We start from the raw sequence: 24506 nt of genomic DNA on the forward strand, positions 1-24506 counted from the left end.
CTGCCAGCTCGGAGCCTGGAGCCTGTTTCAGTCTGTGACTCCCTCTCTCTCTGACCCTCCCCTGCTCACGCTGTCTCTCTCTCCTAGAAATAAATAAAACATTAAAAAAAAAAATTAAAATAAATAAATAAATAAATAAACGTTAAAAAACATTTTTTTAAAATGATCTGAACCTCTTAGGATACTTTCAGCTCCAAATAACAGAATATCTAACTCAGCTGGCTTAAATGATAATTTATAATTTCACCTCGCTGAAAGATTGTATATATGGCAGGATCCAGAGTTGGTTGGTTGAGGAGCTTCATGGGATCATGAAGTGCCAGTTTCTTTCCCTCTCTCTACACTCCCCTCCTCAGAGAAGCCTCGTCCTCAGACTGACAGCAAGATGGCTACAGCAGGTCCATGTGCCACCATCAGACATGGTAGTGCCAAAGCGAGAAGAGGGACATTTTCCCTATGTCTACTCCTTAGAGACAAGGGGTCCCAGGACCTGCTTAGTAGACTTCTCCTCATGCCTCAATGGCCAGGGTTGGGTCACATCCAGTCCTTAAATGTGTCACTGCCAAGGATTATGGGCTTACCGTGACTGGCTTAAAACTAATCATTTTGGGGGACCCAGATATGAGGAAGTCCTCCACAATGATTTGGTTATTAAAAACAAAACAAAAAATCCCTTTTACCTATTGAGTTAACGGGAAATTCAGTTGTACAACTGCCCAGTATGAGAGGCAGCACGAATCTGCACAAAGTGTTCTGAGCCTAAGACCCAGGAGCACTGTGGTCTGGTCCTGCACGTGGCACTCATGGGCTCTGAATCCCCTGTCATGGCCATACTCCCTTGTCTGTCAAAGGAGGGCTGGGACTAGAGCACTAGTTCTGTGACCCTCTGGCTCATGGGTTTCTTCATTCACTCTCACTCTTTCATTCAGTAGTATTTATAGTGTGCTTGCTCTCTTAGGAAAGGCACAGGGAAGGGTATGGCTGCACACTGGAATGCAGCGCCTTTAGCCACAGCCATCTGTTCCCCCTCCTGCGCTTACACACACACTGAAAGCCCGAAGGGGAGTAAGATCCAGACTGGTTTTTCCCTTATGGGATAAATTGTTTAATGCCCTTGGCAAAGAGCCCTCGCTAGGAGGCTCATTAGCAAATGGTGACATCACAGGAGTTCTCTCTGATCTTATTACAATGTAAAATGTGTCCAGAAATGAGAGCGTAGAGCATCAATTCTGTTCTGACAAGGATGGGTCTTTGTCTCAGAGAAGATGCTCCTGGGCCTGGCCGGCTGGNTCGGATGCACACTGGAATGCGGCGCCTTTAGCCACAGCCATCTGTTCCCCCTCCTGCGCTTACACACACACTGAAAGCCCGAAGGGGAGTAAGATCCAGACTGGTTTTTCCCTTATGGGATAAATTGTTTAATGCCCTTGGCAAAGAGCCCTCGCTAGGAGGCTCATTAGCAAATGGTGACATCACAGGAGTTCTCTCTGATCTTATTACAATGTAAAATGTGTCCAGAAATGAGAGCGTAGAGCATCAATTCTGTTCTGACAAGGATGGGTCTTTGTCTCAGAGAAGATGCTCCTGGGCCTGGCCGGCTGGGACCGCCGCAGTTCCCGCAGCGCCGGGAGGGCTGGGATGCGGGGCAGCGGGCTGTTAAGAGAACAGGACAGTCATGAGAAATGAGGCTGTGTTCTCTGAGCACTCAAGGGCACTCTCACGGTTTATTTTTCAGATAGCATGTCAGAAAGGTTTTGCTGCTTTAAAACCGAGTTGCTCACATTTTGCAGGCCTTGCGCAGATGCTGTGTTGGTTCATTTCTCATGTCACATGGGGCGTTATCTCAGAGAAGAGAAGTAGGACTCACGTGATCCCTCCCTCAAGTAATATTTGAGTCACTGTCAGGTGAAGCAGGGCTTTTTCAAGTTGCTTTAGGGTCCAATATAAGTGGAACAGCGAAGGTCACTGAAGAGAAAATCCTTCCAACACATAGTGCTGTCAGCAGTGACATGTAAACATTCCGTTATGGAAAGCCATGGTCTTCCCATTACCATGAGTACCTTAGCAGAGGCTGGCTAACCCTCTGTCAGCAGTGTTGCAAAGAGGTTCTTCATTTGATCTGAGTGTGGACAAGATGATTTGGAAGGAAGGTCATCTCTTAAATTCTGTGATTGTTATCACAGCCATGAGACCTCTAATGGCTTGAAATCATTAGCGGTTTGAACCAGAAAGCAAGGGATTCATTTACTCACCGAGAATTTATGAAGCACCTACTATGTGTCAGATACTGTTCTAGACACTGGAGATACGGCAAAGAACAAGACTGGCAGGACACTCGGGGCACTTGTATTCTAGGGGAGGCAGACAAGCGCTGAATTAATAAATAAGACCGTTTCCTATTAAGAAATATGCTCTGAAGAACACACACCAGGGTGATGGGAGAGAAGGGCTGGGGCCAGTCAGGGTGGGGATCTGTTTTAGATTAGGTTTTGAGGGAAAGTCTCTTTGAGGAGTTAACATGTGAGCTAAGACAGAACGCAGAGGAGGCATCTGCCCTGCGATGACTGGGGAAGAATGTTTGAAACAGAGAGGACATGCATGGAAGAGCGGATGCGAGCAAGCATGGCAGGTCTGAGAAGCAAGCAGAAGGCTGAGCGAGAGGCCCAGAGGGACACATGTGGGGTGGAGTGGGCACGGGTAGGGGCCAGATCTCACAGGACCCCCCACAAAAGCTTAGCATTACTCTGTCCAGTGGGAAGCCCCTGCAGGGTTTTCAGTTGAGTGGCCTGTGCTCCAGTTCGCATTGGTAGAAGATGACCACGCGTGCTTTCCAGAGGATGGATTGTAGGGTGCAAGGATGCCAGCAGAGAGGAGAAAAGGAAAGTCAAGAGAAATGTAGTTTCACAGAAGCCAAGAGAAGAAAATGTCTCATGAAGGAAGGAGTGGGCAGCAGTGTTGAAGACAGAAGAGTCAGCAGGGAAGTTACTGATGGCCTTGGTGAGCAACTGTTCATGGGTGGTAGCTTTATAAACCCATTTAGAGTGAGTTTAGGGGGAAATGGGGAGTAAGAGGACATGGGGGATAGAACCCATTCTTTTTAAAAAATGCTATAAAAGAGTGCAAAGAATAAGAACGTGTCTGGAGGGGAATATGAAATCAAGGGATTGTTTCTAAGATTGAGTTACTCTAGCAACTTCTTTGTGCTGATGGAAGATGAATTTTTCCAGCAACTTCTTTGTGCTGATGGAAGGGCCTCTACGGAGAGGCATATGCTAGGGATGCTAGACAAAGAGTGAGTAATGGCAGAAGAGAGATCCTCGAAAGGGCATTGTGAATTGTTTTGGCTTTTTATGGAAATCCGTAATTTCATTATCTTTGATATTGATTAGTTTATTGGGGTGTTCTTGTGTTAAGTTGAACTATATGGAATTACCAGTATTCACACATTTTTGATGTACAAAAACAGCACCATTTTGTAATTCTACCTATAGTAGAATTAGGATTTTCTCCCTTAGACACTTGAATTTCTGTCATAGGTTTTTATAACTTATTATATTTTTAATATGGAAGAAACAACCTCAAACTTACCTAAAAGTTACAGTTACAAAAGAACATCCTCCTTCCCCAAACTATTTGAAAGTAAGTTTCAGACCTGTTGTTCTCTCTCTCTCTCTAGCACTTGAGTGGGTATTTCCTAGAAATAAGAACATTCTTCAACAAAATCACAATACAATCTAGTATTATCAGGAAATCAACATCAATGCATTGCTACCAACGAATCCCTAACCTCATTCAGGTTTTTGCCAGTTGTCCCAATGATGTCCTTACTCACAAAAGGATCTAGTTCGGTTCCTCCCCTTGTGTTTAGTTGTCATGTCACTTTAGTCTCTCTCACTCTGGAACAGTTCCCTCTTCTTCCTTGATTTTCATTCCCTTGACACTTTGATGAATTCAAGCCAATTATTTTGTAGAGCGGCCATGGATTTGGGTCTGTCATGATTATCTTCAGGTTATGAGCCTTCAGCAGTGTGGTAGCCAGCCTTCAGATTGGGCCCCACCTCCTGTTATTCCCACCCTCGTGCAGTCTTCTCCTTCACCAGGGTTGATCTTTGTGACCCAGAGCATACAGTAGAAGTGATTAAATTATGGAGTGACCCTCTCGGATCACTTGTTCTGTGGGAAGCCAACTTCAGTGTCATGAGCGGTTCTGTGGATAGGCCTGCATGTCAACTGAAGCACCCCGCCAACAGCCAGCGAGAAACTGAGGCCTGCCAACAAGCTGAATGAGCTTGGAAGTGGGTCTTCCAGCCCTAGTTAAACCTTGAGTTGATTGTCATCTTGGGTTCAACCTGACTTCAGTATTAGGAGGGACCTTAAACCAGACTCACCCAGTGAAGCCACTCCCAGATCCCTGAGCCCCAGAAACTGTGACATAGTTTGTTGGCCTAAGGTACAAAATGAATATACACAGGAGTATCACAGAAGTGATGGTGGGTTCTTTCCATTGTATCCTAACAGACGGCACACAATTTCAGTCTGTCCCATACTAACGATGTTTATTTCCATCCCTTGATTAAAAGTGGCATCTTCTGGGCTTTTCCCCTATGAAGTTGCTCTTTTTTCCTTTTAACTGATGAATATTTTGTGGGAGATACTTTGAAACTATGTAAATATCCCATTCTTTATCAAACTTAACAACTTTTTCAGTTATTTCTCTCTGTGTGAGATCTTGGCTTCCTAGTTCATTCAGTGGAGAATAATCTGTTACACTCATTATTTATTTTGATGCTCAGATTGTCCCAAATTTCACCCGAGCACCTTCAACCTGGCTCCTGTGTTCTTTTGACATGTCCTCATCATTCTTTGAACACTTCCCTTGATTTTTGGCACAAGATGTTTTAAGCTCATCATGTTCTTTGCTGGCCCCAGCCCTGAAATCAGTCATTTCTCCAAGGATCCCTGGTTCTTTTTAGTGGAAAATGGTATGAAAGCCAAGGTCTGGGCACTAGGTGTGTCTGCTGCTATTGGGGGTGTTGCTGCTCCCAGGCTTACTCAAAAGACATGCACATTTACATATGTAGCTATGTAAATATGTATAGGCAGACATATCTATGTAAATAGCATAAATACAGACGTGCACAAATATGCATATACGTGTATACAACCATATAGTACATATAACTTTACATATTCCTTAATGCAAATGTATATATTTGTAAATATAGTAAATTTAAATATACATATATTTAAATCTGTAAATTCATACAGATACCTCTAATTGTAGGATATCCAGGGTTTCTATCTTTCCTTCTTTCCATATTAGCGACTTCTTTCTTCAATTGTGGGAAACTTGGCTCTTGTTACCCTAATTATATTTATTTATTTGATTAATCCCCTGATATAATCAGCCTCCCATCACCATTGCATCTACCCCTCTCCCCACATGGACGCCCTCCATTCAGGCTCTGACGTCCATCGCAGAGGCACCCGGTTTCCAATGCCCTCCTCCTCCCCTTGGGCCCCAGGCAACCCCTCCACATGGATGTCCTTCTCACCCACACAGGCCTTAACCCCCCTCAATTTGTCCTTTATAGGGACCTACCCTGCTTGGGCTCTAATTCCCCTCTCCAAGCTGTCCCTCCCAGTGTGGATGCCCTCCTCACTGCACTTGGGCTCAGACACCCCCCAGGCTGTCACAAACTGCCTCTCCTTGCTCTGCCCCATCCGATGGCTTTAAGGCTGACTTGTTCAGGGGAGGAAGGGGAAGGGCAGGGCTCTATGATTTTACAAAGAGTGTCAGCTGAAAGGGCCGTTCTGTTCTCCCACAGCTGAATTGTGAATTTCTTCTGTAGTAGTGGGTTCCAAATTTCCGATGACACCAGCATATCTTGGGAAACCTGTTGACATATAAATCCCAAAGCAAACAAAAGACAACAATAAAAACAGGAAACAACCAAAATGTCCCTAGAAAAATGGCTGAATGATTCTAGGGAGGCATTCACTTTTCATTTTGTTTGTTTGTTTGTTTTTTTAATTTTTTTAACATTTATTATTGAGAAACAGAGAGAGACAGAGCATGAGCATGGGAGGGGCAGGAGAGGGGGAGACACAGAATCCAAAGTAGGTTCCAGGCTCTGAGTTGTCAGCACAGAGCACCATGTGGGGCTCAAACCCACAAGTGGTGAGATCATGACCTGAGCTGAAGTCGCATGCTCAACCGAGTCACCCAGACACCCCTCACTTTTTATTTTGGACTTTTAGTTATTCTTTAAGTTTTCTACATACATTCTTTTATTTATATTAATAGTACTAACAGACTATGGGCCATGCTTTATAATTTTTTATATTGAAAACATAATTAGCATTATTATTATGTTTTAAAGATAAAAAATTCAGAATTTAAGACCCTACCGGTAGAGATTCTGAGTCAGTGCACCTGGGCTATCACCTGGGAACCTGTGTTTTATAAAGTTCTCCAACTGAATGTAGTGATCAGGCATGTGGGGGGGAGGACCTGCTCCACAGGAGTTCCCTCAGCAGCTGTCTGAATACGCACTGGCACTCTGTCACAGATGAACATTGACAGAGGTGAAGCCATATGAGTCTCTCTGAAAACTCAGGACTGTTAGGTTTGCTTTTGAAGACTCATGATCCTACTGATACTTCCTTCCAAAACAACTCTGAAAAGATGTAGGTTAAGTACTCCTTGAAACTGTCAAGGTCAGGGGCACCTGAGTGGCTCAGGTTAAGTGTCCAACTCTTGACTTCAGCTCAGGTCATGATCTCAAGGTTCCTGAGATCAAACCCCACATCAGGCTCTCACTGACAGCATGGACCCTGCTTGGGATTCTCTCCCCCTCTCCCTCTGCCCCTCCCTCTCTCTCTTTCTCTCTCTCAAAGTAAATAAACTTAAAAAAAAATTAAAAACTATTAAGATCATTGAAGACAAGGAAAATCAACTGTCAGCCAAGAAAAAAGTAAGGTAACAAGACACCTACATGTAATGTATATCAAAAAGGACCCTAGAATAGAAACAAGACATCAAGAAGAAAGTAAATGTGGACTTTCAGTTAATAATAATGTGTCAGTACCAGTTCATTAAGTGCAACAGTTGTACGTACTAGTGGAAGATGTCAGTAATAGGGGACACTGGGTGTGGCTATGTTGGAACTCTCTGTATTCTGCACAACCATTGTACAAATTTGAAGAGGTTCTAAAATTAAAAGTTTATGTGAGGCACCTTGGTGGCTCAGTTTGTTGAGCATCTAACTCTTGATTTCAGCTCAGGTCACGGTCTCACGCCCCGTGGGGTTGAGCCCTGCATTGGGCTCTACACTGACAGCATGGAGCCTGCTTGGGATTCTCTCTCCCTCTTTCTGCCCCTGCCCTGCTCACCAACATGAGCTCCTTCTCTCTCTCTCTCTCTCAAAATAAATAAACTTTTAAAAAAGCTTATTAGGAAAAAGATGCAGGATACAAGAGATGTAATCATATGACATGGCAAACGCATTGGTAGCATTTTGTAAATCGAAAAGGTAAAAATATCTGAGTGGGCATGAAGCATAGAAGTTGGGTGTCATCACCTCTGTGAGGGAGAAAAGCTACATGACCATTACTGTAGCCCATTGGTCTACTGTAATTTCCCATTTCCCACACCCATTTCCAGGAGTGACCCGCCACTGCTGCTGCTGTTCTAGGAAACTTGAGGACAGAAGGGACAGACTGCTCCCAGAGGTCGGTGTGTAAGGTCTGATAGATGACCAGTTGCTCCAGAGTCTACAGAGGCCACATACAGGCAGGGAAAGGACGACTCTGGGAGGTGCAGCTACGCTCTTTGCCCTTTGAGAACAGCTATTATGCTCCTGAGGTGTGACCTGTCCCTTCTTGGCACAACAGCCTCAATGCTGTGCACGATAACCAGTCCCTATTGCCTGTGGCTCAAAGCCAAGTGAGTTACAACTTGGAAAACAACGTGGCCAAATACTGCCAGCCGCTCTTCTGGTGTTTGTAATAAAACATAGCTAAAATAGAGAAAAACTATACTTTTTTTTACACGAAGATAGATATCATGCCCTACAATAACGGGAGGGAAACCATACAGTTTATAAATTGCATCCTAAATTGGAAGCATCTTAGCTATGTTAGGTCTGAGAATTATTCCGCTTCATTTCTCTAAACCCAAAAGCTCTTTGAAAAACACGAATGACATTTTTGTCTTACAGTTCACAGAGAGAATGTACAGTGTTGTTCTGCCATACCCCGGCCAGTAAGAATATCGGTGGCTGTGGCCGACACATAAAAAGGACCACCACTGCCACTCACATTATGTGCTTGTGGTAGACTGTCCCTTCTGTCTCCTCTGATGGCAAGCACACATGGCCAACTGTGCCCACCTGTTGGAAGTATCCCCTTCCTGCTAGGCCCTTCCAATAACAGGGGTCACCCGGGAAGCCTGGCTGCCCACCCCTTGGTAAAGCAAGAGAGCGCTGGGGCTGCATCTGCTTTGCTCACTGGCGTGGCTACGTTGGTCAGAGTTCAGGTGCAGAAAACATAATCCATTTCAGGTAGATTAAGCAGAGTGATTTATTACAGGATTTTAAGTGATTTTTTCAGAATCACTGGAAGACTGAAGAAAAAAACTCTAGACACAGCCTTTAGGAACCACGTATGGCCAACCCTCAGAATGGCTTCTGCATTTGCCTTGATCAGGAAACTATTACAAGTAGCTGCTGGGTGCAAAGCCAGCCTCTTCAGCTCTAATCAGGGAGCCAGCACTGCTGTGGCCAAGTCAGGAATACATTGCTTTTTCACAGTCTGTAGAACTGATACCCTGTATCTTGCTTCCTTCCATGTGACTCTGCTCTAAATTAAAGCCTCCTGTGAGTACAAGGTGGTGGGTAGAACCTAAATGACGTTTTGAACCCGAACTGCAAGGGAGTATGGGATTGTTTTTCCTGCTTTTCAGCCTCTGCACACTAGAAGGGGATTTCAGGCAGATACTGGGGAATCTAAATGCTGTTGTCTGCCCCAGTCTGTCCTTCTAGCCACCCGTGTATCCATGCATACTCCTCTGCTATCAGTGGAGCCCACTCCCTTCCTCACAAGTCACTGCATCCCATTCAAAGCCCAAGATCTCTGGGTTTTGTGCAGCTGTCTTCATCAGGTCCAGATAAGGCTTCTACTGACCTATAAACAAAAAGGCTACCTGTCTTCCCCAATATACAGTGCAAAGGAAAATAAAAACCCTCATTCAGAAAGGGAGAGAATAGGAAACGTACAACTGTCATTGGTGTTAGCAGTCATCACTCCCATCAGGCAAGAATGGTGAAGGCACCCTGCTTAGAAGGCAGAGTGAGGTCCTCGGGCAGCCCTCTGGAAGGAATGCCTTGCCCGTTAAGCCCCATGACCCAGATCCAGCTGGTGTACTAGCCATCTCCCATCCACAGCCATGAAAGTGTAGCTGATAGGTGGTTGTTTTTAATTTTCCCAATTCTGCTGGTACTCCTGCTGCTATATAGGCACTGCCTAGTTAGCCAGCTGCAGATAAACTACAAGATTAAGGGTTCCCCCACCTTCTGCCTATGCCCCCCAAGTCTCTGCATTGCTAAATAGCCTCCACATCTGGACATCCACAGCCTACAGCTGTCTTGGAGGAGACCAAGTCCTGATGGAGTAGATGTGGGAATCGAGCTGGGGTAGACTTTGCCCCGGAGCAGCCCTACGTGTTGTGGCAGCGTCTACCTTAGCAGCAAGGACAGTATGGCCACACAGCAATGATGTGCCAAATAGGGGGAGAGTGGAAAATTTTCTTTTTAAAATAACTACACCAAGTTGGTTCTGGGAAGAAGACAGTGACAACATAGTTTTAAATTCTCTGAATCCTCACAGAAAACAGAACAGCTAGGTAGCAAAACCGAATACCCATAGGCATTCACCTCAAAACTATGCGATAAGGTATCTCCAAAAATGCCTAAGTAAAAGCAGATGGTGGAGGTGACCTACCAACAGCCACCAGACCTCTCGTGTTTGTATGAGAGAAAGAAGCGGAGAGAGAACAGCAGGGTATCCGACACACCTGAATAGCTGACAGGAATGTTCTAGAGATCACTGCTGGCCAGTTTGAGCACAGCCCCTGAAACGGGGAGCTTTTACCTGGTTCAGTACTAGCTAAGTGCAGGGGATTCTGGGTAGGTTCTGAAAGGAGCTGGGGCTGTCTGGGCCACATAAACTTTTGAAACCAAACAGCCAAAGCTCGCTTCCAGGGCAGGGCACCCGTCTGACTTCCCACGGACTCAAGATTGAGCAGGACCATGAAGGAAAGAGAAAAGCAGAGAAAGGAGAGAAGTGCAAGAGATCTCAGAAAGCAGTCTGCCACGGTTTTAAATACTTCACAAAAACAACCAAAGAAATTCTGTCAAGTCAGTCGACCTCCCTTGAGCTACACCTTCTAAAAGGTTCAGGAAAACTAATTTTGTCTAATGAGCATAAGAAAGGTATCACGATCCAATCCCATATAAAGTTATGAGGAGAACAGAACACAGAGCAGGGAACTTTCCCTACAGACCTTGAAAACATGCCAGGAAGACGTCAATAAAAGAGATCAAAAGTGAAGCATGCTATTTCAAAATGAGCTTAAAATACAAAACTTAAAAATTCAAAAAGAAATGTTTTAACATAAAGATTTAAGAGAAAGTGTCTAATATTGGCAACAGGCAAAGATTTAGCATGGATGATAGGAGTCCTGAAGAAGAAAAATAAAGCAAGAGAACAGAAAAAAAAAATACTAAACACTGTAATGCCAAAAAAAATACCTTCTGAAGTAAATACTTAAAACTATGTTGAGAGAGCACACCATACACGTGAGAATAGTAACCCAGAATGATACAATATAGAAAGCTAACTAGACTTTAAAGGAAAAAAGAATCTTTTAGACATCTAAATAAAAAGTAAGACTTCTTAGGGAAAGAAAATTAGATTATCCTCAGACTTTTTAGATGCAACCCTTTATGTCAAAAAATGGAGTAATATATTTAGGATTCCCAAGGAAATGTGAGCTGAGGATATTATGTCAAAATCTTTTAAGTATAAAAGCAGAGACAAATGTTATAAACAAGTAAGAACTTGTTGTATCTACATAAACAAGTGTCCAATAACCAGAGGAACCTCTAGTGCCCACATTGTGGTCTAGAAATACCAGTTCATCAGTAACAGGAACCAGGGCTCTGGGAGGAGGAGCTGATTCCAGGTCAGTGTCAGGAAATGTACAAAAGGAATCTGGAACATTCTTGTCAATCCAGATAGCAAGAAAGCTATTAAAGATTACTGGGGTCATACCAAGACAACTCAGGAGTGAACTTGAAGAGGCTCCCTACCTGGATAAAGATAGGATAATTTGAACTTCAATAATAATAATAAAAACTCATGAATTTAAACTGATGACTTCTACTCCACTATAATAATAATAAAATTCTGATCACTTTGGAAGGATTATAGGGAATGATTTCATTATCTGGAAGACTAGAAAATACAGGAAAGAATCAAGCCTATGACACTTTGAATCTTATGAATGGTACCACTGGATAACCAAATAAGAGGTGAGGGAAAGCATCCTTTAAAAATAAAAATAAAAACAAAAACAGTGTTAAATGAAAAAGAAATAATTAGCATTGGCAATCTCCAGTGAATTAGCGGATGTAGGCATTTAGCATTATTGGCTGTTAACATGAAAAAAGATAAACAACTAGATGCTATGGGCCTCCTGATGAAACCACACACACCACCTCCTATAGTCTTGCCAAAGCAATTGAAGCAAATTCTCACCAAGCTTCTGGATGCAATTGCTGACTTGCAGGAAATAACAAAGGACAGAGGAAGATTTCGAACTGCATTATGAATACGCAGTCAGCAAAATACAGGCTGAGAGAAACCACAGCCTGGATCCTTCAGCGGATAAATGTTTAGGAGAAGAGAGAATCTGTAAGTTAAAAATCATATCCCACTTTTGAAAACAGGCAAGATGAAGCCATAGTCTAAGGCTGTACATGGGAATGAAATAGTCGTTTTTAAACGTGCAAAGAAGTGATTACTATAGAAGTCAGGGCGATGGCTGCTATGGTTGTGAGAGGAATGGGGCACGTGGAAGGGGCCCAGCGGCTAGAACTTCTGTCCCTTGGCCTGAGTGGTGTTCACCTTATAATATTGTGTGTTTGTTTTGTGCAGTTTCCTGTACCTGTGTTTTATAATAAAAAGGTGAAATGCATTGATAATTCTGAAGCACAGTAGTTTGTCCATGGTACATATTGGGTAAACATTGTTAGTTTTTTTACATTTAATTGACATAAATATATGGCAGTGATATAATGTAACCAAAAACTTTACTCCGACAAGCTTGTAAACAGCCTCTAAGTCCCTTATGTGTATTACATTGATTTTTTTATATATATAACAGTATAAAAAGTCACATTTTAAGAGCAAGATGTTCCAACTGTATCTAAGAAACAGTAAATGTTATAATATGTTATCTAGATTTATTGGCTCCATTACCCCCAAATGCTCAACTATACTTTTGTTCCAGTATCTGCACATTGTAAATGTCCACTAAATGGACATGGTAAAAATGAGTTCACATGGACTCATTTAAAGTACAAAACCTTAGATTGTGAGTAACTTTTTCTGCGAGTATTCCACACCATGAGCAAACATTTCTAATAAACTTTAACTTGATAGACGAGCAATATCTTGCAATATGAGTAGTACGTGACACTGAATGTCACAGGATCACAACTGAGCCAATGGTTCTTGAAATTCACTTTGCTATCCAAGTGCTTTGGATTACAAGCATGTTTCCAGAACGAATTATGCTCGCAAACCAAGGTTTTACTGTATATCATTTTGTGGGGAGGGCTGAAATATATGGATTGCCCTTTCCTCAGCATTGTGTTTAAAGAACACATATATGTATGTAATGTTAATCTATATAAGCAAAATATATATAAATATCTATATATGTAGCACGTCTGTGTAAACATACATTTGCTATTGTTTCATCTGGTGGATCTGATGAAAAATGACAAGTGAGTCTTCAAAACATAGAGTTTAGCAGCCTTAGACATTACACATGCATACATTTTTTGAGATACATTAAGGTCATTGTGTTGTATAAATAATTGTTCTGTGTTGGGATTGCCTAGGTTTAGGCATAAAATCCTCCACTTACGTGACACTGCAGTGCTCTTCTGGTTGGCCTGTCCTTGACATGGCTCCCTGACAGGTTGAAGGCAGATGAGTGACTGGGCAACACACACAGTAACCGTTTTTGCTGTCCTCATGCTGTCTCCATTCCAAAATGCCACCTCCTCGTCTCCAATCAACATCTTAGTCTGCTCTGTGGAGTTGAGGTTCCTTATTGCTGAGCCTTTGAAGGGCCTCATCTACAGACAGAGCAGCCAGCATCTCTGGTTTGTGAGGTTGTACATTCTATTCCACCATCACAGATTATATTCTTCACTTCCTTCTCATCACCTCTACTGTTTCTTCTATGGTGGGTTGTTTAGAGACTGGCATTATTGTTGTCTTCTCTCGAATTAATTTAATCCTGCCAATGAGATTGCCAACCTCCCTTTTAGTGTTTCTGCTGAAGGACAATCCAATCATCTTGTCATAATAGCAGCTATTAAAAGGATTTGGAAGTGTTTGTACATAAAGTTATCAGATTTGTTCACTATTCTATGTCATGTTCATTAGCTATCAATGGTATGATAAGGCTGAAATGATTGGACTTTGTTAGGGATCATGTATTAGAGTGTTAGCATTTTGTGTATTAACACAGACTTGCTGTCTTTCAGCAGGAATAAAAAGGAAATTAATTTTTCTTTACCTTGATAATGGTTAGAATGTCATCAGCAGCTAATAACATGATTTAATTTCCCAATACGTGGATAAGCGCTTGCCCCTGAAGCCTGTCACCTATATTCTGTAATGCACATGTATCTACCCAAAGACATGTGAAAATGTCCTAGAGAGGCAAGGCAGCAAATAATATGAGAAACCTCTATTTCCCATGTTGAACTTGACATGACAGGTATGTCAAAGTGAGTATAGGCAGTGCCTGCTTTCTTGGATCCCAGAATATAGGAGTCTGTTTTGCCTTTTGTTTTATTAGAGATGATTTGAATATTGACAGGTTCCTCTTGATTTCAGCCTATTTAGTAACTTTGTTAATCTCTCCAAGTCACTGTTTTCTCACCTCTAAAGGAGGAAAAGGACCCACCCCTTCTGCCTCACCATTTTTTTTTTTTTTTGAGCAACTTGGATGGCTTTATACCCCACTAGAAAGCACTCCCAACTTCCTTTCAGTTTGTCCACCTATGGATTATCTAAAGAAAGGAACTTAAGAGCAAGTCTTCTGATAGGAAACCTATCATTTCCCACTGTCCTATCAAGTGATAGCTTCCCTATCATTTCAAATAATCCAAATCACACTAAATTCAGGTTCTGAATTTAGAAACCAAGATAAAATCTGATTCCTTAACCAGACACCATTCATTCATTCATTCATTAAATGAATAATTATTGAGCGCTTACTGTATGCCAGGTGCTCTTCTGGACATTGGAGTTAAAGAGGTGGTCGAAATGGAGTTCACATTCCTAGTAAGCATATAAATATGTAAATAAAAGATCAGAGACTGATAAATGTATAAAGAGATATATTAGGATGGGCTTAGAAAGACACAAAATAACCCAAAATTCATGAGGAAAAATAGGAAAGAGATCCTAAGACAGTTTGACCAAAAGAACTTTCTGTGATGATGGAAATATTCCGTATCTGTGCTGTGTAAAACAGTGGCCATTAGCTGCATGTGGCTATCAGGCACTTGAAATGTGACCAGTGCTACTGAGGAACTACTTTTAACTTTTGTTTAATTTCAACTAAGTGTAAGTAGCCACATGCAGCTAAGAGCCACCATATGGGACAGCTGCAGTTTGAGAGCTGTTTTGGAGTTAGGTGTCTATACTTATGCACAGAAGGTGAGCAATATGCAGCGTCCTGTAAATTTTTAATGTGATAAAGCTAACCACATTTTCACTCTACTATCTTGGTAAAATAGATTCATGACTAGGCTTCAATATATGAGTACCATACTGGAAAGATACAAGCAATCTAATAAGACAACTAAAGAGAAGCAATGGATGATTAATATATATATATATATATATATNTATTAAAGGCTACAGAGGGAGAAATTTATTTATTTCATGGTTATGTGTACCATAGGCTGCTCTGCTGGTTATGTGATAAGGGCTATTATTTTCTAATAGAAATCATAAAACCTGCAGGAAGACAGACTAATAATCAAGGGCTGGTGCTATTAAGGTATTTGCCAAGGTTTTGCTCCTCTGAGACCAGAACATCTGATCAATTTTGAACCTGCACTTGTTATGGTTTTCCTCAGAAAGCAGAGGAAATCATGACAGAAATGACCTAATGCCTGTCATCTGCAAATAAAGGGGTTAGTGAAGATCTTCTATAAGGTCCTCTTTAGCTATAATATTCTTTTGATGCTGTGACCCAGTTATGATCAACAAAGAATCATTTGGTGATGTGAAAGAAGCAGCCTTGGGGAAAAAACTTGAAGTTTGTGGGAGCAACAGAAGGGAAGGATACTCTCTGAGCAGAACCATTTCTAAATTTTATGGAAATGTCAGGTGGGGGTTGATGCATGCCAGAATCCTAATCATATGCAAAAGTATCACATATGTAATTCTATTGAAATTATACAAATACTACCCAGCTGTTCTATCACCAGCCACAAATTGTCATGACATTAGTAAATTCAGAAGATGTTTCAGTCTGACCAATTAAATGTTTTCTTCTCAGATCAGCATGCTTATTGAGTATTTAGTGTGTGTTAGAAAAAAAGCCTCAGTGGGAATTGAACTTAAAAGGGACTCAGGGGCACCTGGGTGGCTCAGTCAGTGAAGCATCCGACTTCGGCTCAGGTCATGATCTCACTGCTCGTGAGTTCAAGCCCCGCATCAGGCTCTTGGCTGACAGCTCAGAGCCTGGAGCCTGTTTCAGATTCTGTGTCTCTTTCTTGCTCTGCCCCTCTCCCACTCATGCTCTGTTTCTCTCTCTCTCAAGAATATATAAACATTAAAAAAATATTTAAAAGGGACTTAAACATTAGTTCTGTTTCTGAGCGTAAGATACAGTTGTTATCAGACATGGCCGTATTATAACCAAGCAATAATACCACATTTAAGTAATACCACATTTAAGAAAGAGCATGGAGGCGCCTGGCTGGCTCAGTCAGTTAAGTGGCTGACTTTGGCCCAGATCATGATCTCATGGTTTGTGAGTTCGAGCCCGCATCGGGCTCTTTGCTGACAGCTTGGAGCCTGCTTTGGATTCTGTGTTTCCCTCTCTCTCTCTGCCCCTCCCCTACTCACAGTCTCTCTCTCTCTTTCACTCTCTCTCTCTCCTCTCTCTCTCTCTCAAAAATAAACATTAAAAATTTTTTCAGAAAGAGTATTAAAGGGTACCAAAGAAAGCATTTTCTTTAAAAACATGTGGTGTGTCTTATGAACTTCTGCCTGAAGTGTTTCTCTTCTGTGAATGGGAATTGCAGTTAAGGCCAAGTGACATCAATCGTTGGTGTTTGAGCACACTGAGCAATATGGGTTAATCAGCCCGTAAATGAACTGGCAAATATATTATTTTAAATAAGACTGTAACATTCCTTGAGGGGAAATACAGAGCTCTTCTTGCGGACAGAACTAGGTTCTGTAGATAAAAAGAAATGAGCCTGCAAATTTGTAATTATAATATTTTATCTCCAGAAATACTGTTGGCATTTGAATTAGGGGCATTAGGTCTTATCCCTTTGGGAGCTATGAGGAGAAGTTTAAAAAAAAATTTCCTATGTTTATGGCCAGGAGGGAAAAGTGGAACTAGTTTTTCCACCATGAAAATGCAATAAAAAGCCAACCCTCTCTACTGGAATGAATAAAAGAAAGTAGTTTCACAATTTCCACATCATTTAGTGTTTAAATACTGGTCTTTTCATCTAGAAACAGATGCCATCAAAGCTAATAAAAACACTATTCTGTGTAGCATTGAAAGCATTATTGGGCTATCCATCTCTCTCCAGTACCCTCAGAAACAAGGTGCCGATCAGCAACTCCTTGTGAGGGTCTTGGATGTTTTTGTATTTATTTCCCACCTTGGAAATGTGTAACCCAATTGAGAAATGAGACAAGTTCCTCATTAGGAAATATGTGGTGCATCTAATATTACTGTATTAGATGTACTGTATTAGGTGTATCTTTACAATTAAACGTCAAATTAGGGTTCTTGATGGAAGGTTAGTAGCAGTGTATCATTTGAAAGAAGAGTTCTTGCTTAAACATGTTCAGTACTGCTGATGGACTGCAAATAAGATCTTATTTAGCATTTTAGATCCATTCTGTTCTTCTTAGACCAAAGAGTCTCGAGCTTTAGTGAGCATCAGAATCCCCAGGAGGCTTGTTAAGGCCCCACCCTCAGAGTCTCTGACTCAGTAGGTCTGGAGCAGGGCGTGAGAGTGTCTATCTCTTACAAGTTCCCAGATGACACTAGTGCTTCAGGTCTGGGGACCACACTTGGAGAACCCCTGCCTTATGACCGTGGGGAACTTCTTGTGACTGGCTTCTTGATGTCCAAGTACAATGAAGAAACAAAAGTTTTTTTCTGTTTCTGTTTCTTCTTCCTCATTTTTCTAATTATGCCAACAATATTGGGTTTGTCATAAGCTTATTTCTGGCGCAAATCTAGTAATCACATTACAGTTTTGTTGGGGGTTTTTTTCCCCACTATTTGAGACTTGTATTTTATTATTTAGAAATTTCCAGCAGAGCTATCCATAAGTACCTTTGTCAGGAGATGCCTGTGAGAATCTAAATTGGAAAACAAGGATAGGCAGACCTGTCAGCTCTTCCTACAAAACCACACAACACAGGAACAACAACCAGCCAGGCCTCAAGGTGCAAGGTGATTCACCACCCAAGGTACAGTTCAGTAGCCCTGTGAGCTGATTTAGATGAACAACAAAAACTTTGCAGATATAGATTTTAAAAAATTGTTTTTAATGTTTATTTTTGAGAGACACAGAATCTAAACACACTCCAGGCTCTGAGCTGTCAGCACAGAGCCCAATGCAGGGCTTGAACGCACAAACCATGAGATCTATGACCTTAGCTGAAGTCAGAGCTTAACCGACCAAGCCACCCAAGCGCCTCATAAATCCAATTTCATGTACTTGCCCACAGCAGCCAAGCTACCAGACACTTCGACTAGTTATGAGCTAGGAAACAGACTGAATTCATTTTGAAATAATTCAACAGACCTACAGGAGGGGACCAGTGGGGGTGAGAGGGGCTTGACTATGGCCAAGTCCTTGAGTATGCCCTTCCCTCACTGGGACATCTTCACTGTTTCCTTATCCCTGCTGTCACCAACAGGGATCGATGTGTGTAAAGCCTCAATCAAGCCCCTGCTAGAGAGCAGTTGTTGACTGACAGCAGGTTGAATCCACTTGTCAGCAAGCGGAATCTGTCCACATGACTCAGACAGGCTGTACCCTGTGTTCCTGAAGTCCAGATGGGGGTCCCAGCCTAAGCATGCTTGAGAGGACTCTTCACCCCCAAAACTCTCCCTACCTGTTGCATGCTCCCAAGTAGAGACTTGGTTCAGCTTAGAGCCTGGCTCACACCCGCTCTTCCCCTGCAGGACCCTTTGACCCCGTAGCCCCCAGGACCTGTCACAACCTAGCCTGACATCCAGTCCAGCCCCACATGGTACTGCATTCACCATTCTTCTCTAAGAGACAGGCTGTCTGCCTGCAGGCCAGAATGCTAGGCCCTCTCTGAGCCTCCAAGAGACTTCCAGGCTCTCCTATATGAAGAACTAGATTTTCCCACCGCTCACAATTTTATTTCACAGATCACAGTGGTGAGTTTAGGATTTCCAGTCCTTGCTACGGTTGTCATACATTTCCTGACACCTTCCTGTTTCTTCAGATCTGAAACATCTCCCCCAACATACCCTGGTTGTTTTAAACCCCGAATGACCCTTCTAAAAGCAACAGTGGATTCAGAGGATGCCGGCCATGTGTGCTGAGCAAGTTCCCCTCTACCTCAGTTGCTTCCAAAAAAACAGGGCTTCTGCGATATCCCAAATTCACTTTTGCTCCCAACATAAAGGCACAAAGACAACAGTCTCTTGGGGCAAAATGACAATGAGAATGACTAGTGACCTTTGTGAGGCCTGAGACAGAGTTACCGGGGAAGGCAAGTTCAGTCTGGCATGGATGCGCATCAGAAGGAAGGCTCAATGATGGGGTCTCACTTTGGGCCCAAGCAGTCCTCTGAATCTAGAAGAATTTAACAAAGACAAAGGCAATAGTTAATATGATTTCAGACTCCCTACTTGTTTTGAAACCATAGTGAGGTAATGTTGGAGCCCTAAACGCACCTGCCACTCAATCTGATACCATTTCAGGCTGGTGTTTGGCATTTCGTATTTAGTGTTTATAATAATTACCATTACTCCACACACTGCAGTGAAGCAGTTTACCAAGAAGTAGGGTGAGGACTCCTTATGGATTTACTGTTAAGAAACCACAAAGGCACAGGGTAGAAGTGGCTGGTCTGTGACCCTTATCACGGTTGTCCAAGCCCTACATCCACGGGCAGTTGCTGGACCCTAGTGCTGTACCTCCCACAGCCTGCCCACCTGTATATTCAGCCGAGGCCTCTGAAGGATAAAATCGTTACTTGGTCACTTGGCATTTCCCCATTCTCAACTCATTAAGATTTAGTACTCAGACTAGGGAGATCTGGTGTGATTCCTGCCAGAGAGGTCTTTGTTCATGCACAAAGGGTTCTGGGCAAAAGTCTGGCTTCAAAGACTAGATAGAAACCATTAGTCTCATTTCTAAATTGACTTTAAATATTTCCTCTGTAAAATGGAGAGTATAATCCCAATGCTTCCTGCCTCCAGGATGAGTGTGAAAATTAAGTAAGAGAATATATGTAAAAGGGATTTGAGAAGCCTAGATAGGTGGTAGATGGTGTGGTTCAGGAGTAATTGCAATGGCTGGTGCTTTGATGACAATCTCTGAAAACCCTAATGGAGCCTCCCATTTTAAAGGTTCAGGTTTAGGGCACCTGGGTGGCTCAGTTGGTTAAGCACCCAACTTCGGCTCAGGTCATGATCTCACAGCCTGTGAGTTCAAGCCCCGCAACGCACTCTGTGCTGACAGCTCAGAGCCTGGAGCCTGCTTCAGATTCTGTGTCTCCCTCTCTCTCCGCTCCTCCCCACTCATGCTCTGTCTCTCTGTGTCTCTCAAAAATAATTAAATGTTAAAAAAAAATTAAAAGTTCAAGTTTAAAAAGTTTGACCCTGAACATTATCACCCACTAAAGAATTATAGCATTTCAGTTTGACTTATGTAAATGACTGTAGAGTTGCTGTGTTTTTGTGAGGGAAGATTGAGAAGAGTTCATATATTAATCATCCTAATTGTTCACCATTGTAACGTGTTATCCATTGACATTAGAAGAACTGTAACTTTTGTATTTTGAAGAAAGCACTGAAACCAGGCTGGAAAACAGATTGAGATTCAGATGTCTCAGGACTCTTTCACCTTGGTCTTTTCATTTTTTTAACTTTGAGTAAATCATTTTCCTTCGGTTTTTACTTAAGTAAGGTTACATTCTAAGATTGTGTGAAATTATTTAAGTGCTTTGAAAAAATGGGAGTGTTTGACAAACAATATACCAACTTTGAATTGAAATATATTACCCTGAGGTGAAAACCATTGAGGTTGGCTTCCAGAAAGAATATTCTACCTCCAGATATATTTTATTTTAATTTAATGCATCTCCAGCCGTGGCAGGATGTGTAAAGGCAAAGCACAGTGAGCTACCTTGACTGCTTTCTGGGTAAGAAAGACCCACATTTGAGTGTAACGCATCCATTGAGGATGGGGGCGTTAGAGTACGGCTCCTGCCTTCCACTGTGCATCTGCCTTCCATGTGTCTCTTGAAATGCTGACATTCCCAGTACAGACCTAGCTGGGGCTGAGGTCCAATTCTGCTTTTGATGGTTGGGAATCTCCCCCAGTGTCAGGGTTCACAGCGAACACATCCAGGACACCTTCATGATGCCTCTGAAACAAGGAGCAAGGCGCTTGGTCCCAGCCTCGCTGAACAGATTCTTCACATCTTCTCTCTGTGTTATCTTGGTTCCCTGTCAGGAGAAGTACCCCCCACCTCACAGGGCCGGCCCTGGGCTAAGTCCTTCACAAAAACATTTAAGTTTTTTTTTTTTCTTTTTCAATGTTTGTTTATTCTGAGAGAGAGAGAGGGAGGAGGGGACACAGAATCCAAAGCAGGCTCCAGGCTCTGAACTGTCAGCACAGAGCCCGATGCGGGGCCCAAACCCAAGAACTACAAGCCCATGACCTGAGCCAAAGTTGGACGCTTAACCGACTGAGCCACCCAGGCGCCCCAACATTTTAGTTTACCGTTGTCGCCATCAGTAGCTCCTTCTTGACCTTCCTTTCACACTCTACACATATGCTCACTCTGCATCACACCTGACTTGACTGACTCATCCCTTGAGGGCCTGCTCTCAGCTAAGGATGTACTGACTCGTGGGTGCTCAGCCTTCAGTGAGTAAAGGTTGTGTCAGATACCAAGCTGCATTTTGACAAGGCCTTTCTGGAGGCCTTCCACAATGGGTAGATGGAAATTTCAAGCATTAAGTTACGCTAGGTGGATGGGAATAGAGAGATATTTTTGAATAAAGAGATTCTTGTGTGCTTTTCAATGCCCCAGAAAGGAAGGAAGCTGCCTATTACAGATCCAAAATCTCTCATCAGAAGCCTGAGGCCAGATGTGTTTCAGAATTCAGAATTTTGGAGTTGTTATCATAATAAGATGGTACATCCTCAGTGTGATCTGAGGACTTGTCTGATAATTAAACACATTAATATTCACATGAAGTGGGATGAGTATTGTTGGTTCAGGTTAGGATGTGCCGCCAAATAAATTTCAACTGGGTCAGGTTTTACCACCAAAGTAACATTTGGTTATTAAAGATTTTAGGATTTCAGAATTGCAGATAAGGAATTACTGTGCATCTGTAATCATTAACAATAGTTCACGTTTATTGAGCACTTGCAGTGTGCCAGGCATTATGCTAAGTGAGCACATCATACAGATAAACTTACCTACTCTTCTTATCAATGTAAGGAAGAAATTAATATCCCTTTACTGATTCCTACTAAATCTTCCTTTAAAAACTGTTGATGACTGTTAAACTAATAGATGAATTAAATAAGTTGCAGGAGACAATATACAAAAAAAAAAAACCAACCCATGGAGTTCCTATCATGTGTCAAGGAGCAAAAAATTTATAACCCCCATCTAAAGTTACTCTGGTCAAGTGAAGGAGGCAGATGGGTGCGGAGACATAGGTATGTCTGAGGCACAGAACAGAGAGAGGTTCCTGTGCTTCAGGGAAGGCTCCTTGGGCAGGTGCTGGTCCAGCTCTGTCCTCTGGGCAAGGGAGGAAGCCAACTTAGAGGGGACAGGGGAAATCACCACCACCACTTATTATTAAGTCTGCATGTTCAAGGTCAGTGACTCTCAAATACTTTGAGACATAGCTCCCTGTGTGTCTTTTATTTTCTTTAATATAGCCCTGTCTCCTCTTCTCTTTTATAGAACACCTATCTCAGCTTTCTCACAAGACAACATCTATGAAGTACAGCCTCCAAGGGTAGACAGAAAATCTACAGAGATCTTCCAAGCCCACATCCAGGCCAGTCAAGGTATCATGCAGCCTCTTGGAAAGGAAGACACCTCCATGTACCGAGAATACATCCGGAACCGCTACCTGTGAAGAGAAGGCAGGTCCCCCTGTGAATTTGCTTACATTATAATCTGTTTTAGTTCATCTTAAAAAGTGAATTTCCTGGGAGTCCTTTACATCTGAAAGTTTTTCCTCTTTTTGTAACTGGTAAACTACAAATTATAGGAAATAAAGAAATGCTTGAATATTTTGCTGTCATTGCCTTTGCTTTATTTTAGAAATACTTTTAGAGATGTAGTCAATACAGGGGCTCCTGGGTGACCCAGTCGATTGGGCATCCGACTTCGGCTCAGGTCATGATCTCCCACAGAGGGCTCTGTGATGACAGCTCAGAGCCTGGGAGCCTGCTTTGAATTCTGTGTCTCCCTCTCTCTGCCCCTCCCCTGCTTGAGCTCTGCCTCTCTCGCTCGCTCTCTCTCTCAAAAATAAAATAAAAAACGTTAAAAAAATTTTTAGTAATAAAAAAATAAAAGAAATGCAGTCAATATAGTATCATACCGTAATTAAGAAATTAACAGGTATTTGTTGAGTATCTACTGTGTGCCAGGAACTATGGTCAAGTCTTGGAGTATCTCAGTAAGGGAAACAGGCCAAAAAACTCATCTCCCGGGTAAAATGAAGTCAGATTATTTTTCTCTGTAGTTAACATTTTTTATTTATTCTGATTTTATGTTAGCTTTGCGTTTTGATAAAAAAATTGTTAACTTTGTGTTTTTTGAAAGCTCTTGTTCTTAGGAAATAAACACTAAAATATTTATGGATAAAGGGACAAGATGTCAACAGATACCCTCCAATGGTTCAGGAAAAAAGAACAAATGGAGGAAAATATTAATAATCAGTGAATCTGGGAAAGAGTAAATGGTGTTTTTTGAACAATTCTTACACTGTTTCCATAAATATGAAATGATATCAAAATAAAACATTAAAAATGAGTTACCCAGCATAACTTTTATGGTGTGCAGTTGTGACACCCGATTTGACCTTTGGTGTCCAGTCAAGGGTGACTTGTTATGTGCACATGGCCTGCTCTCTGTATAGTCAGACATAACAGGGACAACTTTCCACATTTTCTGACAGTTTGACACAAATGATGTGATTTCATTATGCCCATGCTTGGTTAATACATTGTCTCAGTTCTCCCTTCTCATAAATGAAATAGGGAAGAAAAACAAGCTGTCTAATGTGAGAAGGAAAACTGGCTGTCTAAATGACCTTTAAGGTGTCTCCAACCTGAGATGCTGGAATTCTGTGAAAGTTCTACAGCAGAACCTAACTAGCAGACATTGTCACTATCAGACATATTTAATTTTTTAAATTTTTTTAAACATTTTTATTTATTATTGAGAGACAGAGCATGAGCATGGGAGGGGCAGAGAGAGGGGGAGACACAGAATCTGAAGCAGTCTCCAGGCTCTGAGCTGTCAGCACAAAGTCCGATGTGGGGCCAAACTCATGACCTGAGCCGAAGTTGGACGCTTAACCAATCAAGCCACCCAGGTGCCCCTAAATTGATATCATCATAAAACCAAGATTAGAGAATGACAACAGGCAAGAGAAAATTTGTGTTGGCGTAGTTTTATTATCTACC

General features: G+C 42.1%; 1 protein-coding gene across 1 annotated transcript in view; it reads left to right on the top strand.

The window, feature by feature from the left end:
• The window catches only part of FIG4 (FIG4 phosphoinositide 5-phosphatase), a 133705-nt gene extending 110600 nt beyond the window's left edge, over positions 1-23105 (top strand). Inside the window, exon 23 of the mRNA XM_077779972.1 lies at positions 22771-23105. Coding sequence (XP_077636098.1) covers positions 22771-22948 — 178 coding nt within the window. The 3' untranslated portion in view covers positions 22949-23105. The remainder of the gene's footprint in view (positions 1-22770) is intronic.
• Positions 23106-24506: the final 1401 nt, after the last annotated feature.

This window comes from Crocuta crocuta, unplaced genomic scaffold (genome assembly GCF_008692635.1).
Source record: "Crocuta crocuta isolate KB4526 unplaced genomic scaffold, BGI_CrCroc_1.0 scaffold147, whole genome shotgun sequence".
Taxonomy (NCBI): Eukaryota; Metazoa; Chordata; class Mammalia; order Carnivora; family Hyaenidae; genus Crocuta; species Crocuta crocuta.